Source organism: Typopeltis vanoorti, chromosome 12 (assembly GCF_054136105.1).
Source record: "Typopeltis vanoorti isolate ZY-2024b chromosome 12, IOZ_Tvanoo_1.0, whole genome shotgun sequence".
Lineage (NCBI taxonomy): Eukaryota > Metazoa > Arthropoda > Arachnida > Uropygi > Thelyphonidae > Typopeltis > Typopeltis vanoorti.
Window position 1 is genome coordinate 115370883 of NC_143560.1, and position 18336 is coordinate 115389218.

The 18336-nt window shown below is 36.2% G+C and overlaps 1 protein-coding gene across 1 annotated transcript in view; it reads left to right on the forward strand.

The window, feature by feature from the left end:
- Positions 1-18336, forward strand: part of LOC150101152 (protein zyg-11 homolog B-like) — a 287455-nt gene that overhangs the window by 91452 nt on the left and 177667 nt on the right. Inside the window, exon 5 of the mRNA XM_090401483.1 lies at positions 10986-11162. Coding sequence (XP_090257609.1) covers positions 10986-11162 — 177 coding nt within the window. The remainder of the gene's footprint in view (positions 1-10985; positions 11163-18336) is intronic.

Consider the following 18336-nt stretch of genomic DNA (forward strand, 5'->3'; position numbering starts at 1 on the left):
AGCAATGGGATCTCCTTTATCACCAAACTTAACAAACTTTGAAGAAAAAATACTCGCTTTTGAACGCAAACCAAAAATTTGGTTACGATATGTCGACAACGTATTTGCAGTCTGGAATCATCCCGAACAGGAATTACAACTGTTTCTAGATAAAATAAACCTTCTTCATCCTCGCATCAACTTTAAGCTAGAAAAAGAATCTCCACGGGGTATCTATATATTGAGTATATATATTGAATGTGTAAATCCTTTCTGGATTTACACATTCAAAGAAAAGAAGACGGTTCCATCGCCACGTCTGTTTATTGCAAGCCTACATTTTCAAGTTGCTACAGTCACAATTCTTCTGCTCATCATTCATCTCAGAAATTTGACATTATTAAATCACTAATTTCCAGAGCACACAAATTCTGCTCCTCTGAAGATTCTCTAAACCAAGAATTAGAAGTAATCAAAAATACAGCTATACCAAATGGATATAATCTTAAAACAACTCAAAAAAAATCATCAGTCACCTTCTCACACCTCAACCCATACAAGAAATCCATAGGATTCCCATACCTTAGGTCAAAGGCATCTCCAAACGTCTTTCAAAAATTATGAAGAAATACAATTTTGCCACCGCTTACATACCTATCAACCAAATCTGTAACTTGTTACCTTCTCCTAAGGACAAACTCTCGCCTCTGATGTTACCTGGCATTTATGAGATCCCATGCTCCTGCAAATTGTCTGTCTTTGGTCAGACATGTAGGTCTGTTCAGAAACGCATCTCAGAACATCAAGACCACATTCATCTTTTCAAACCGCAGAAATCTGGTCTCTCCCAACATGGAGTTGAAAATCCAAACCATAGGATCCATTGGGAGAAGTCGAAACTTTTACACAGATCTTTATATAAATATGAACGTTTATATAAAGAAAGTGCCGAAGCCCTATTACACAGACCAAATTTAAACCGCAACGATGTTCTTACTATTTCTAAAGTATGGGAAATTGTCATACAAAATTGTGTAAAATAATCTTTTTATATATATATATATTTTATTTTTTTTTAGTTATATTTAATTTACTTCTATAACACGTTACTGTACGCATATTGAGATTCCATTGTAATCATGCACCCTAACTGTACGTTATTTCTAGTATTGTTTGAACTACTGTACTGATGATGTCCCAAGATACTTGGGATGAAATATTTATGAATTAAATAGTCATTACTGTGGTTAGTACGTGTGTTTTTAGTGATGAATTCACCACAGGTTTCGTTATATAAAAAAAAACAATCCACCTATATCTTGGTCTTCCTCTGGGTCTTTTTTCCTGTCAACCTGGCAGAGAACACTTTTGCTAATCTTTCCTTTCCCGTTCTGTTTAAGTGACCATACCACCTGAGATTAACTCTGCTAATGCATTCCTAGATGCTGACAATGTCAAGTTCTTTCCTAATATCCTCATTTTTAGTGATATTGCCACTGATGCCATCTGTTCATGCATCTAATCTTTCTCAGGACTCGCATATCTGCAGTGTCTAGTCTTTGGTCAATTGTTTTACTTCTTACCCAGCTCTCAGATCCATAAGTTAAAATCGGTTTGAACACTGTCTTGTATACAGCTAATTTAGTGTTTTGACTAATATCTCTCTTATTCCATATAAATTTATTCAATTCACTTCTTACCATACCAGCTGCTATATCGTTAATTCTGCAACTGACAGTGTCATTTGAAAGAGGAATCAAATCAACATCTTTTAGTAACTTGTTGCCAAACATAGTTTTTACCACATCTTTTATAGCTGGAGGTAGCAAATTTTCACTGATAGAATGAGGTTTCCTTGTTTTCACTATGTGCAAACGTAAGAGATAGATGCTCCAGTGCCTTGCTATTAATGGAACCCATGGCCAAAACTGTATCTTTTCCATGATTTAATGTCCCTAAGCATCACTGAAAAAATTCAATTGGCTTATTTTTCACATCACAATGTTTAGTTTCTAAATGTCGTTGGAATTTTGCAGGTTTCATGCACTCGTTCGACAACACTTCATAACAAAACACATTGAGGTTTCTGTTCACTTTCATCTCCACACCAAGTAAACATAGCTAACATAGGTGGTGCCTGTGAATAAGTAATGTTAAACTTGTGCTCCCGCATTTTATCGTAATTGTGTTTTCTGTGCAAAATAAGCAGCAAATGGAAAAGTAACAGAAGGTATAAAGCAGCCGATTACTACAGTACAACTCGTAAGTACCCATAGTCCATTAAATCTGCTATATTTTACAACTAAAAAACAGCCCCATGAAAGTTCTATGCCTACCGTGCGTAGTAAAGATGGCGGCCAGCAACGGAAGACTATCTCGAGTCCCGTCAGCATAGCGTCATCAATCACTAACAAACCGAATGATATTATGAAGTGCCGCAGCAGTGAAACCGAAGTCAAAGAAAGGAAAAAAAGGTATATTGTGCGATTTCTATTGCAACTGGCTACTACATATTTCCTGTGCAAAAATAAATGAATCTGTGCACAGACTTTTTACCGATCTAAACCCACCCTTCAACGTGCCTGCCTTCCGTAAAACAAATACTAAACCTAGGCAAAAGAGTCAATAATCTCGAGCAACAGCTTAATACCGTGATCGATACCTTCTCCAAAATCGGAAAGTTGGAAACAAAGCTCAAGACACTCAACGACCAGCACCTGACCGCAAGTGCGCCTGTGCCCGCTAACGAACTTCGTGAACTAATCATATCATCTGTACACGAGTCACTTGAGGCCGAAAATAGGAAACTTAACGGTGTTATCCTGAACTTTCCGACGGAAAACGATACATCCTTAAAAGAAGACGTCGGAAAACTTGCAGGAGAATGCAATTTCGATCCCAGAAATATCATCAAATGCCATCGTATCAGACCCATTAACAAAAGAAAGGACGGAACGAACTTCCCACGTCTTGTGAAAGTGACCTGCTACTCGCCAATAAACACAACCAAATTTATAACAGCGATAAACAACAAGCTAAAGGACACTTGCCCCCAGTCATGCATACCTGCTTGACCTGATTCAACCATTGCCCAGAGAGAATAAAGACACCAATTCCGAAGACAACTAGAAGAAAAACGCCAAAATGAAGACAACAGTTGGATCTTGCACATAGGAAATGTGCAAGACCCAACTGTGTGCACATTTTGCACATTTTCTATGTGCAAGACCCTTGGGGTCAAATCCATGCCTAACAGAACTTTGCATATGCACTTCACCAACATCCGTGGCCTCAACTCCAACCTTAATAGCATCCGCTACCACTTGCACTCCACCAAACCCCACCTACTATTTTTAACAAAAACTCAAATTTCTCCTTCCCCCAGCACTATTTATCTCAACCTTCCTAACTGTATACTATTTAACTCCTTTCGATCCAAGGGTGATGTCTGTTCATATATCTGCTCTGACATACCCTGTTAGAGAGCAACCAACTTAGAATCGCCCAACTTTGACCTTCTTTGGCTGAGGATACCCCCCCCCCCCCACTCAGTCAAATTCATCTGCTGTCTCTGTCGCTCTCCTGATGCCACCAATCACTGAACTCTTCCATTTCCTCACCTTAAAAGGTGATTTTCTGCAATCCCACTCTCCCAACAGCGAAATCATCCTCGTGGGTGTCTTCAACGTCCATAACACCAATTGGCTTTCCTCTTCCAGTTATACAGATCCTGCAGGCAGAGATGCTGAAACATTTGCAGTCACTAATGACCTCACACAAATTGTTCAAAAACCGACCAGAATAATAACCCAAACCACTCCCCCAAATACCCTAGATCTCTTCCTTACTAATGACCTCTCCAAATATGCAGTGAATGTAGAGAGCCACCTGGGCAATTCTGACCACAACTTAGTGCTCATCTCCTCCCCCATGCAACAACGCCTACACAGTCACCCCTACACAAGAGTAGTTTGGCATTATAACAGTGCCAAATGGGACAGCTCTGAGACTACTAGGCTTCATTCCCATGGTTAGACTATTGTTTCAGGCCTTCCAGTCCAAACATGCACTGAGCGTATCACCGAAGTGATACTCACTGGCACGAAAACATATATTCCCCACACTACTCAGACCTGCCGTCACCTAACTAAACCCTGGTTCTCCAAAAAATGGGCCAAGGCTGTACAAACAAAAAATCAGGCATACCACAACTTTCTCAAATCAAGAACCCCATCCTCATTCAGTGCCTATACTGAAGCCCGAAACAAATGCAAGAAAATTATCAATACTTCCAAAACAGAATTTGAATGGGCCAAAAGCAGGAAGCTTGCAGCCTGTCCAAATGGCAGCCATGCTTTTTGGTATCTTGCCAAGGTAATTTGCCGTAACTTTTGCCCTACACCATTCCCATCTCTATCATACCCAGATGGCTCAACAGCAACATTACCTATAGAAAAAGCTAATCTCCTGGCATCACACTTTGCCTCCAATGCACACATAACCGAGAATGGCAAAAGCCCTACAGTCATTCCAACTGCCCAACATACAATGCCACCTGTATCCTTTTGCCAAAAAGACATCATAAACCTGTTGTCTAAATTAGACACAAAAAAAGTCTCCTAGTCCTGATGGCATTCCCCCAATTATCTTGAAGGTCTGTGCATTGGAACTGACTCCTATGCTATGTCACCTGTACACACTCTCTTACTCCACTGGTGTGTGTGTGTGTATATATATATATATCCCAAAACCTGGAAACTGGCCTATATTCAACCCATTCCTAAAAAGGGTGACAAATCACTACCATCTAACTACTGCCCTATCTCACTCACTTCAGTCTTATCTAAAGTAATGGAGAAAATCATCAACTCTCAACTCCTAATCTACCTTGAAGGTACCTGACTATTAAGCGACCACCAGTACAGATTCCATCAAAGCCGTTCAACAGGAGATCTACTCTCATACATCACCCATCACTGGACAAATGCCATGGAGAAATTCGGTGAATCCCAAGTAGTTGCACTTGATATCTCTAAAGCCTTTGACCGAGTCTGGCACAAAGGCTTACTAAGCAAACTCTCATCATTTGGACTGCCTCAGGACTTCTGCAGATGGATTGCCAGCTTTCTGTCTGGACGCTCACTATGTGTGATGGTAGATAGCTCCCTATCCTCTCACCATCCAACAAATGCTGGAGTCCCACAAGGCTCAGTTCTCTCACCGGCCCTCTTCCTTCTATATATCAATGACCTACTTCAATTGACCTCTAACCCAATACACAGTTTTGCAGTTGACAGCACATTACATTCCTCCCTTTCATTTGACAAACTCTACTCTACACAACTCACCTCAACCCACAGAACATCAACCACCACTGCCGTTAATTCTGACCTCCAAGCCATCCGCCAGTGAGGCTCAGATAACCTCGTCAACATCGATGCTAGTAAAACCCAGTTCTGTCTTATTTCTCGCAAAAAAGAACCATTTTCCCCCAGCATTGTTTTTGATAACACTCAAATTCTCAGACAAGATGAAATTTCTCTTCTCGGAATTACCTTGACATCAAGCCTCTCCTGGCATAAACACATCACAACCATTGCATCCTCAGCTTCCAAAAAACTAGGCTTCCTCTTTCGCTCAAGACGCTGCTTCACCTCTAAACAGCTGTTAACACTATACAAGTCACAAATCTGCCCAGCTCTTGAATACTGCTCTCACATCTGAAGTGGGGCTCCAAAATGCTAGACTCAATACAGAGGAGAGCAATTAGATTAATAAATGACCCATCCCTCACCATCTCATTCCCCCCACTTTCACATAGACGCCTGGTCTTTGCAATCTGTATATTCTATAAATATTTTCATGGGAAATGTTCATCTGAAACAGCATCAATAATTCCCCCACCCTGTACTTAGTCCATTGGAACATGTACAGCTGCCGCCCAACATCCTTTCATAGTACACCTCGAAACCCACAGAACAAATTTCTTTTCCTTCTCATTCATCCCTGCTACTGCAGTATTGTGGAACAGTCTTCCCCCAGACGTATTTCCTAAGAAATACAACATACAGGCATTCAAATCTAATGTAAACAAGTTTCTCCTTTCACAACCCACCACCCATATACGGTACTAATGTACTATAGGTTGAACCAGCCAACCTCCTGTATATGGGTCCAACATAAAAAAAAAAAAATAATAAATAAATAAAAACCTGAATTTCAAATATGAACTGTTATGTTTCTTACTGGATTTTTTCTTTGAACTGCTTGTTTCTTCTACTTTAATAGTATCAGATTTACTCGCCGTTACAACACATGTATCACAATTAGGTTTAGCATCACCTGTTTCATTTGCTCTTCTTTTCAAAGTCCTAGTTCTAAGCCACTTTTCCATTATTAAAAAATGTTTCCGAAAAATATATAAATACTTAATTCACAATACACTTTGTCCAAGTATCACTTAGCACTTCTGAAGATATACTGAGCCTTGGTTGAAGGAGGGAAACCTTCAATAATAAAAATCAATAAACAACAAGCAATTGGTTGAAATGTGAATAACACATGTTCACTTCAAATCTGACAAAACAGCAAGGGAAGGAGGAAGCTATAAAACTATATTGTTGTTTCACTTCACCCTCTTTTATTATTCTTCATTCTGCTGCTACAAATTTAGCAGCAGAATGACAAATAATAAAAGAGGGGTGAAGTGAATAACAATATACAGTGGTATCTCGCTAATCCAAACTAATAAAAACCATGCTCGTTCGGATTAGCGTTTTTTCCTCCAAGAGACAACAATAACTAGCGTTTTAAGACAAAAATTATCAGATTCTAATGATATGTCAATTTAATTCTGCAAATAAATGATGTAACTGATAGAAAAAAATCTACTGTAATGTAAAACTTAAAAAATAATACAGTACACACGTATATTTTGGTAAAAAATTTAGTTTATATGTACCTGTATTGTTGAGGATTCTGATTTAATAAATTTGCATAGTTCTATACATAACTTAATTTGCATAAAAAATATCACTTTCTTGTACAACACAAAAATAAGTTTCTCAAAATAACACAAAAAAAGTTTTTTATTTCTTTGTAAAAAAAATCACTGATTTTCTTTTGCTTCTTAGAAGCTAAACTTTTTTTGAATGCTTCTTGGAGTCTGCATTAGCAATAAAATTTTATGGAATGGCGTATCATTCGGCTTAGGCCATTCACATGTTAAAACTGTCAACTGCCTCTTCATGTTTTACTTTTTTTCCTTCAAGTTCTTTATCGTCATCATCGTCTTCTAATTCATTCTGTATCGTCATATTTATAATTTCAGCATCTGATTTGATTTCGAATTCACTTTCGGTTCTACCTGTAATGCATTTCGTAACATCTGTTGGTGAAATTTCAACATCTGGATTTATATTTTTAACCAAATTATGCACATTTTGAATTTCCTCTTTTATTTTGGTGTATCCCATAGTTATCTTAGTAAATTCCAGAAGGCCACAGTTTTTTCCATGATGCTCGAATTGCTTCAGGTTCGACGGCTTCCCAAGCAAAGGTGAACACACAATAAATCAAAATAGGCCTACAGTATAACCGTACAATCGACAATATGAAAAAATATTACTGTAATAATAATAAAAATAAATAGTTAAAATAATAATTATTAAATAAAAATAATAGTACACAAAATAATAACATGTAATAAATAAAACTTTTTTTTTCTTTCAAACCGCAGTTCGGATTACTGGAGGGTTCAGACAAAAGAGGTTCGGATTAGCGAGATACCACTGTAGTTTTATTGCTTCTGCCTTTGAACATTCTGACTCTCTTTGTTGGTTTTTTTAAGTCTCCATTTGATTTCAATAATTTTTACTTATTCAATTTTAATTTGTTCTTTTGGATAATTAAAAAATATATAATTATTTAATTAATATAAGTCTGCCTGCAGACCACCTGTCCCATCGTCGCAGAACACAGGTTGAGAAACACTGCTCTAGAACATAATGGAATTATCTTGTCCTACTTCACTCATTACAGATTATGTTCATGTAGATACTGAAGTTGAATGACTAAGTCAGAGGTTAATGTTATTCTTGTAATAGCTGAAATATGACTCATCCACCTCTATCCATTCATCTAGTTCCACCTTAACCCATATAGCTAATTGTCTGCATTAGGTGTAACTAAGTAAAAAAGGGATCACTTAACAACTCGACCATTTCTAAAGCATCTGACACTGTTACTTTCCACATTCACTAAAGTCATGGTCTTTTTTTTTTTTTTTTTCTTGCCACATAAAAAAAAAACCTTTGATTTTTCTTGGCCTTTTAAATCTAATTGACTTTTCATAAGCTGATTTTATGTTCTACACTTTCCTATCTTGCTTTTATTATTATTATTACTACATATGGATATTTCCTTGGAGTGCGAAAACTCATTGCTGAAAGCCTACAGCTAATGAGAGGTACCTATCATACCTCTCTCATTGGTCTGAAAACCAGATGAACAACAAATTTGCAGAGTAGTGCATATGTGGTCATCTGAATAAAGCCTGGTGCAGCAGAAATATTACTTAATTTCTGCTTGTGTTTTCGATTGTGATAATCTGTTGTGTTGTCATCACAATTCTTTCAGTGTTTTCTCTTAGCTACTTGTAACATACAGCATTTCATCCATGCTTTCCAAATTGTAAACCTTGTAATATCACACTGCCAAACTATTGCTAGAATTGCATCATCTGCAGACAGCTGCATATTCCTTTTTTAAATCTTGCACAATGCCCTGAATATCATTAATATTTTAGTGCAAAGTTTATGTATAACCAGAAATCTGATATTAATATTTTTTTATCCCAGATTTATTAGTATATTTCCAGGTTTCTTTGTATAATGTGGTTAATTTTGATTATATATTAAAAAAAAAAAAAAAAAAAAAAATTGGGCAAGGTTAAAGAAGGCCATTAAACTTTCCTTGGATTCTCCACATTTCATTCAGGATTTTCAAATTAATTTTGCCCAGACTATAAAAATCTTAGTCCACTGGGCAAAATTAATTTGCTCAGATAACAGTGCACTCAACACAAGACTCCCCCACATAAATTTTTTGGCCAATGGCTACACCTCCTACCAAATACAAAGAATTTTAACGCTTTGTACCCACACCATCCCTCCCCACCTCCCAGATATAGATTACAGCGAATTATCACTATCCCCTTTATCTCTGGCATCTCAGAAAAGGTGGCCAAGATATTAAAGAAGCACAATATTGTGACCACATAAACCACACAAAAAGCTAGTAGCCCTTATCCACCCCCTCAAAGACCAGCTGCAACCTCTGGATTTACCTGGTGTTTACCAGGTACCCTGCATCTGCAACTTTTCTTATTATGGACAACAGGTGGGACAGCCAACATCCATATATCAGAGCACCAAGATTACATCCAATTCCATCACTTATGCCACTCAGAATTGGCAGACCATGCCCTGGATACCCAACATAAGATTCATTGGAAAAAAGTCACTTTACTCCACCAAAGCAAATTCAAGTTGGTGAGGCTTTTCCTCGAATCAGCTGCAGCTCTCAAATCATTCCAACCTAAACAAATATGGTTATATCAGACTTCCCCTCATGTGGGAAACCCTCATCCGTAGACTGTCAGCTCAGTGACCAAGAACGCCTAACCAAAGCCAATAGGTGGCATAATTGTAAGACTTTAGGTCTTCCTGCATCTCTCCAGTTTTTTCATTTTTGTTACTGAAGTGTGTGCCTGCATGCACATGTCTAATACAAGTGTCTTAATCCCTGATGATGCCACTTTGATTGCAGCATAGGATAATAAGTAAGTAGTTCTATTTTTTATTTATTAACAAATACGTTGTCAATTTCCTTAAACAATATACAATGCTAGCGAATCAATGTATAAGCCTAAACACCATGATTACAATCTGTTAGTCCTTTGATGAAAGTGACATATCTAGATGTAACTTTCTATCACATCTGTCACCGTGTTGGAGTCAATTTCAAAAACATAAATCCTTGACTTCCCATAGTGATTACTACCTATCAACCAGTTATGGATCCTAGTTGGCACCAACCTCTACATCTTAATAATTGCTGGGTCTGGCACAGAAGTCTACTCAGCAAATTACCATCCTATGGTCTGCCTTCAACCTTTTGCAGTTGGATCACCAGCTTCATCTCAAGTTACTAACTACACATCATGGTAGATTTTTATGAAGCTTGCTATGAAGAAATTTTGCGTGACAAGAAAAAAACATTATGCCGTCAGACGAATCTATTAGATTTTATGAAACCATCGACATTGAAATAACTTTCTTTTTTTTTATGTACAAAAAACTACAATTATGATTATATTTCTTAAAAAATATAGGTGTTTTTGTAAACCTTTGGGCCCAATTGTATGTTTGTGTATATAAATTACATGCAAAATTATACCCGAGTTATGCGAATTCGACTTATGCGCTTTTTGTTGGTCCCACCTACGCTTAACTTCGGGGTTTTACTGTATACAGATAAAATTAGTTATTAGTTATACAAGTGCTCCTTAACTTGAAATTGCCTTTAAGTTATTATTATTATTATTAAATGACACCTCCAGGGAGTCCAAAGATTCATCGAGGGAGGGTACCTACTCTACTCATTCCACCAACTACAATTAACCGCAACTACACCAACGACATTTACCGCCCACTACCACAGACAACCACAAACATCCATGCCCACGGTGGAATTCAAACTCACAAGTGGATATGCTAACCACTAGGCCAACCAGGCCTGCTAAATTAATCCTGCTGTCTGCTCCCAAGACCGGCTAACTTGGCTATGGCTGAGGAAGATCCCCGACGGGGATCTCGGCATAAATGTCGATTTATGCTGAGATAAATAATTTTAATAATCGTCATTTGTGAATAATGAAGTTTTATAGCTTATAGTAAACAGATTATAATAAATATGAAATAATGAAAGCACTTTTTTATTTATAGTTAATATTACCTGGAATGATATACCACCCCAAAGTATTAGGGATTCAGATGGCTGCTACAGCTTGTCTTTATAACTTATCTAAAGGAAGTTTAGGTCAAAAAATCCACCCTCGCTGGTTAAAGGGAATTGTGAATTTGACTCTCACAGCTATGGAAAATTTCCCAGATCATCAACAGGTAACTTATGTATATTAAAGAAGTCTTTTGATTATAACTGAAAGTAGAAAATAATATATTTTGTTACATCTATAAACATTGAATGTTTTCATTATGGGAACATGAAATGTCAATCAACAAGTTGCTGAAGATTTTCATTAAAAAAAAAAAAAAAATTGCTGCTTAATTTCCAAAATTTATGCATAAGCTGGATTTCAGTGTCTTCTCTAATAGGTTTAAATAGTATCCTTCTTTGGTTATTTGTTTATATATCATTCCATCATCATAAGTACTGTAATAACAATTTTTCTTAATGCTGAATTTGTTTTTTGTATGTGAATCAGTGAATGTCATACTGAATATAATATTCAGTGCTATACCTAGTAATTGCATCTGAGAATTTGGCTGTAATGAATATGACCATGTTGCCACCAATTGGTAAGAGTGATCATAAGGTCTTGACCTGGGAGGTTGCTAAATGTGTGGAATTTTCAATTAAAACAGGGTACATGTGGAATTACCGGGCTGGTAAGTATGACGAACTTAGGAGATTGCTTGGTTTGGTGCCATGGCATGTAAAACTGCAAGGGCTGGATGTTGATAGTGCATGTGAGGTGGTTAAGGAGTGTTTGCAGGAGACAATGGCTGACTGTAGTCTGAATAGTTCCACTGCATAAAGGAGGTTCCAAGACTGCAGTTGTAAATTACCGACAGATCAGCATATCAGGAGTCGTTGTCAAGGTCTTGGAGAAAGTAGTCAAGAGGAATATACAGGAATGGATAGATGAAAATGGGATACTGTATGGGTGTACAGCATGGTTTTGTGAAGGGTAGATCATGCCTCAGTAACTTACTCACATTTTATAACACAGTGACAGCTGAACTGGATAAGGGTAATGGGTTTACAGTGATTCTGCTGGACCTTGCTAAGGCCTTTGACAGGATATCACATGGAATTCTAATCAGTAAACTGCAGCATATGGGGATGGATATAGGGTTGGTGAGATGGATAGGAGGGTGGTTGATGGAGAGATATCAGAGTAGTTTATTCAGGAGTAGAGTCCAAAAGATGGCCTGTGACTAGTGATGTGCTGCAGGGTTCTGTTCTTGGACCACTACTTTTCAATTTGTTCATTAACGATATAGGAAAGGATCTGTGAGGAAGTGTTCATTTGTTTGCTGATGATGCAAATTTGGGTAGAGCAATAGTGAATGCATAGGATGTCAAAATTTTGCAGGATGATTTGGATAGTTTGGAGGACTGGGCTAAGGAGAATGGATGTCAATTTAATGTGGCAAAATGTAAGATTATGCATTTTGGGGTGAAAAGATTAGCAGCAGTATACCACATTGGTGGAACTGTACTCCAGGAGATTGAGGCCAGGGATTTGGGAGTGTTGGTGGATAGGGAGTTGAAGTTTAGTGGGCACATTGCAAAAGTGGCTAAATCAGCTCATCAAATCACTTGGTTACTGAAGAATACTTTGACAAGCAGAGACAAGCAAGTTATTGTTCCTCTGTATCGAGCGTTGATAAGACCCCATCTAGACTACTGTGCCCAGATTTGGGTGCCAGGGTTTCTTCTTGATGGGGAGGAGGTGGAGAGGATCCAGAGATGAGTGACCAAGATGATAGCAGGTCTATGGAATGAACCTTATGAGAACAGGTCGAAGATTTGTGCGTTGCAGAAATTGGTTGATAGGTGGAAGAGGGGAGATATGATTGAGACATTCAAATTACTGAAGGATTTCTATAAGATTAATTCAGAAGATATTTTTGAGAATAGGACTGGTGGTGGGAGGACTAGGGACCATACATGGAAGCTGGGCAAGAATGTGGTTAGCAACAGTGTTAGAGCTAGGTTTTTTACTTGGAGAGTAGTGAATGAGTGGAATAAGCTGCCAGAGTCTGTTGTGGGTGCCATGACTGTGAATGAGTTCAAGACGAAGTATGATAGATACTGTGTGAATGTTGAATAGTTGTTCTTGACATGATGTTAGGGCCTCCCTCCATGAGTCTAAGGACTCCTTGGAGTTGCCCATAATAATAATACATACAAAAAAAAAGGAAAAAATTGCTGATTTTTACAGATATTAGTTTGTGTAAGTTTTAACAACAGGATATCAGTTTTTATAAGGAAAATGTGGTTGCTAAATGAACACATTATGCATATTATCATTTATGAGCTTTCCACCAGGAGATATGTCCATGAAGAGTGGCAATGGCATTAATGCTCAATTGCTTAAAATTATTCTATGCCAGTTTTGAGGAAAAAGCCAAAGCATCTGGAAATAAAGTCTACCTAAATACCAACAGTTGAGCATATATACGCTAACTACCATCACTTTGACAAACAGTTAAATCTTTATGAAGTCTTAATACAGGCTGGCCTTGATAGCATGATTAATTTGTCCTGCAAGCACATTGCACAAAATGGAAATGCATTAATTGAATATAGTAATCAGTTGGAAATGTGTAAATAATTAATACAAAATAGTAATAAATAATAATCAGTAGGAAATATACAGAGAAAAGTATAAGAAAGCTGAGAACTGTGTAAATCTAGCTAAACAAAAGTCATGGGAAGACTTTGATAAGAACATAGAAAATAAATATCGGGAAGTTGGCAAAAATGTTCTACAGGCTATTGAAAAAGCCTAGAAATGGAAGAAAGAGTACTATAAAAGAAATCAGAGTTGATCAAGGTAGCATGAAAACTGAAGATAAAGATATTCTGGATGTCTGCAGTAATTGCTTTGAAAAATTGCTAAATGTAACAAGCAGTGACAGAATGGTGATAGGGAACACTCAGCAGGAATACATATCAATAATGAAGTAGAAAAAGCTATCAAAAACCTGAAGTGTGGAAAGGTAGCTGGAGTAAATGATGTTTGACTAGAAATGCTCAAATATGGAGGCATAAAAGTTTTACAGTAGTGACACTGCATAATTCAGAAGGCCTGGTAAGAGAGTTGAGTTCCTGTGATTGGAGTAGAGCTCTCATATTATCTATCTGTAAAAAAGAAACTAAAACTGAATGTAAGAATTACAGATAGATATATATATATCTATCTGTAATAGGAATTTCCCTACTTGAGCATTCCTGGTAAGATTTATGCATGTATACTTGAGAAACGGCTGAAAAAAATGTGGAAGAGAAGCTTGGAGAAGAATAACATGTATGCTACAGTAAATGACTTTTTTATTATGTAAATATTTCATGTTATGTCTCATAAGACAGTGGTTCTTAACCTTTTAGGAGTTGCGGGCCTCCTAAGTATCCTAAAATATTTTCGCACCTCCCTAGTTTGTAGTAACATAATAATAATAATTAAACTTTTTTAAAATAGTAGTTTTACTTTCTGATTATAATGACAAAAAAAAAAAATCAGAAAACAGAAATCTACTTTACTTGAATATTACTGTAAAAACTTTACTGTATTTATATTTAGAAAATCAAATAATGTTCTTTGTTTGCTCATTTTATAAGGAGGTAAATTTTAAGTCACTATTACAGCACTGAAAGTTTCGAAAAGTAATTGCACTCAAGTAGCACTTAACAATGTTGAGGTCTATGCATTCATACTAGTATTGTTTAAAACTTCAGAGAATCACTTCTATTACACATCCAGTAGGCAGATGTCATGACTTGCAGTGTTGCTAGTAGCGAAAAATTGGCTTGTGGTGCCACCACAAAAGAAACTATTTCATTAAACTGCATAATTCAGATTATTAATACAAAATGATACAAGTTTGAAACAAAGTAAAATAAGGAGCAAAAAATAATTATTTTAAGAGATTTCAAAATTTTAAAAACTAAAAATGTTCTATAAATTTTCCGCTGCCCCCTAGGGGGCGGCTCACCAGTTAAGAATCACTGTTATAAGACATCATCGGTACAATGATCAAACAACAATAGGAAATTAATTTTAAAAAAAACAGTAACGTTCTTTCTTAAATTGGAATCCCTTTACATATACAGTTGTGTGTTCCTGGATTAAACCTAATGAGCTGAAATTAAAACTAATTAAATTAAAATATAACAAATAAATTTATTTAATACAATTGAGGATAACAATTTCCTAAACTTTAGGTATAGTCAGTCATTCCAATTAACATTAGGTCTATGAAGTAAGGCTTCAGCACTTTCTTTATATAAATGTTCATTCATGTTTATATATGTATCTGTGTAGCCATAGCTATGGAACTATGTTTTCCTCAATTCCATCAAATATATTCATCTCTTATATTTTAATTTAATTAAAACTAATTTAATTAGTTTTAATTTCAACCCATTAGGTTTAATCCATGAACATGTGACTGTATATGTAGAGGGATTTCAATTTAAGCACTCATGCACGCTACTGTTTTTTGAATTCAATTCCTATTGTTCGATCATTATACTGATGATGTCTTGAGACACAAATATTTACATAATAAAAAAGTTATTTACTGTGGCATATGTGTTATTCTATAGTTATGGATACTCCATGCTTTTCACTATATAAAATTGGAGAAGAATAAGCTGGATTCAGGCCAAATAGAGGATGTCAGGATCAGATTTTAACTTTAAGGCATATAGTTGAGAAATAATGGGAATATAACAGGGATCTGTATTTAAGTTTTGTAGATCTGGAAAAGCATATGATGGGATGCCAAGAGAAAAGCTTTTCAGAGTGCTACAGTAGTATGGTGTACATGGGACATTATATCAAGTAATAGTTTGTCTATATTTGAATTCTGTGTCTGCAGTTAGAATTGAATGGAATACAGGAAGATGATTTGATGTTAAATTGGATGTGAGATAAGAGTGCACATTATGTCCACCGCTGTTCATCATCTGTATGGATCACATTTGAAGGAAAGTGGTATTTAATGCCATGGTATTAGAATTGGCGATATCAAAATTAGCTCTTTGCTTTATGCAAATGATGTTATACTCCTAAAGGAATCCAGTGCAACTCTTCAGGATTATTTTGCTATGCTGAATAACAGCTGTATTACATTTGGTATGAAAATTAGCAATGAAAAGCCAGACAGTGAAAATAGCAGAAACATTGAAAACATCATCTGCATCCTGAATGGTGAACCTGTAGAATAAGTAAAACATTTCAGCTGTTTAGGTACAATTCTTGAGTGAGGTGGCAAATTAAAAATGGAAATTGAGAGCAGAATTAACAAAGCTGATATGGTAGGAAATCAAATGAATAAATTTATATGAAATAAGAGAGAAATTAGTTAAAACACAAAATTAGCTGTATACAAGATGGTGTTCAAATTAGTTTTTAACTTATTGATCTGAGATCTGGGTTAGAAATAAGACTTGATCATAGACTGGAAATCACAGATGTTCTGAGCAAGAGTAGGAAAGAATTTAAAAATGGTGTCAATGGAAGTTTCATATTAAAAATGAGGATATTAGGAAAGAACTTGACATTGTTAGCATCCAGGATATATTAGCAGAGCTAATCTCAGATGGTATCCCACTTAAACAGAATGGTATAATGGTTAGCGAAACAAGTATTATTTGTAAGGTTGGCAGGAAAAAGACCCAGAAGAAGATTGATACAGAAAAAAGTGCCTTAGAGAACAGAAATATACAGAAATATAAGATCTAATAATAATATTGAAGTTTTGACAGATAATAAATTATTTTGGAGATAAATTGTTGATCAGAAGTTAGTAATGATGTAGCTTTTTTTCAAGTAGTATTATCATAATATCCCGTGCACCTCCTGAGGGTACATATCAAGAATTTGATGATGATTATAGGAAAAATTATAATTGGTCTGTGACCTTCAGGAATTTCCATAAATAGAAATATCTTTTAAATAATCTTTTAAACTGTATACCATGTAAAAGATAACAAAATCATCATCATCAAATTCCTGCCATGTACCCTCAAGGGGTGTACAGGATATGACAGTACTACATAAAAAAATTACATCATTACTAACTTCCTATCTACAATTTTCCTCCAAATCAGTCTGTTACTTGTCAAGACTCCAACATTATCAGATCTTATATTTCTATCGTCTAAGGCACTTTGTACCGTATCAATCCACCTATATCTTGGTCTTCCTCTGGGTCGTTTTCCTGCCAACCTGGCAGAGAACACTTGTTTTGCTAATCTTTCCTCTCCCATTCTATTTAAGTGACCATACCATCTGAGATTAGCTCTGCTAACACATTCCTGGATGCTGACAATGTCAAGTTCTTTCCTAATATCCTCATTTTTAATATGATATTGCCATTGATGCCATCTGTTCACGCCTCTAATCTTTCTCAGGACTCTCATATCTGCGGTCTCTAGTCTTTGGTCAAGTGTTTTACTTCTGACCCAGCTCTCAGATCCATAAGTTAAAATTGGTTTGAACACAGTCTTGTATACAGCTAATTTAGTGTTCCGACTAATTTCTTTCTTATTCCATATGAATTTATTCAATTGACTTCCCACGATACCAGCTTTGCTGATTCTGTTGTCTATTTCTATATTTAGTTTACCATCTTCAGTAAAAATTGTGCCTAAGTAGCTGAAATGTTTTACTTGTTCCACAGGTTCTCCATTCACAACACAGTTGACATTTTCAATGATTCTGCCTATTTTCATTGTCTTTGTCTTTTTATTGCTGACCTTCATACCATATCTATTACACCAGCTATTCAATTTAGTCAGAGAATCTTGCAGACTTATAGCGGATTTATTTAGAAGTATAACATCATCCGCATAAAGCAAAGAGCTGACATTAACATCTCCAATTTTGATATCAGGTTTAATACCACATTCCTTCATAATGTGATCCATATAGATAATGAATAACAGAGGGGATAATGTACATCCTTGTCTCACACCAGATTTAACATTAAACCATCTTCCTGTACTTCAATTCTAACTGCTGACTCACAACTCAAATAAAGACTAAGTATTGCTTGATATAATGCCCCATTGACACCATATAACTGCAGCGTATTGAATAGCTTCTCTCTTGGCACCTTGTCATATGCCTTTTCCAAATCGACAAAACTTAAATACAGATCTTTGTTATATTCCCATGCTTTCTCGACTATTTGTCGTAAAGTGAAGATCTGATCCTGACAGCCTCTATTTGGCCTGAATCCAGCTTGTTCTTCACCAAGCTTTTCTTCCACAATTCTTCTCAACCGTTTCTCAAGTATACTTGCATAGATCTTGCCA